The following is a 286-nucleotide window of genomic DNA, read 5'->3' as shown; positions in this document are numbered from 1 at the left end:
CCCCCCCCCCCCCCCCGCCATGTGCACGGTGGCCGAGCAGCAATGGGGATCCCCTCACTGATCCCGGGGCTGGTACCAGAGGCTCCTCAAGCCCCTCCGATGCAGGAAGCAGGAGGACCGCGCTGCGCCCCCCTCCCCGCTCCTTCCCCGCTCCTCCTCCCCCAGCCCAGTCCCGGACAGCGAGCAGGCACCCAGCACCCCCTCACCTTTGCACGGGATGCAGTTCGGGGCTCCTCCGTTAAAAATCATCCACTTAAAGAGCGTGTTGTCGTTGACATCCTCTTCC

At 66.8% G+C, this 286-nt stretch overlaps 1 protein-coding gene across 1 annotated transcript in view; it reads right to left on the bottom strand.

Moving 5' to 3' along the window:
- FST (follistatin) overlaps positions 1–282 on the bottom strand; it is a gene marked incomplete at its 5' end in the record, with an annotated part of 4,407 nt that extends 4,125 nt beyond the window's left edge. The window contains one exon of the mRNA XM_010079058.1: positions 207–282. Within this exon, the coding sequence (XP_010077360.1) occupies positions 207–282 (76 nt within the window). The remainder of the gene's footprint in view (positions 1–206) is intronic.
- Positions 283–286: the final 4 nt, after the last annotated feature.

The sequence above is a fragment of the Pterocles gutturalis genome, unplaced genomic scaffold (genome assembly GCF_000699245.1).
Source record: "Pterocles gutturalis isolate BGI_N339 unplaced genomic scaffold, ASM69924v1 scaffold31613, whole genome shotgun sequence".
In the NCBI taxonomy this organism is placed as follows: domain Eukaryota; kingdom Metazoa; phylum Chordata; class Aves; order Pterocliformes; family Pteroclidae; genus Pterocles; species Pterocles gutturalis.
Note: the sequence above shows the minus strand (reverse complement) of the source record. Positions and strands in the feature narration are given on the sequence as shown.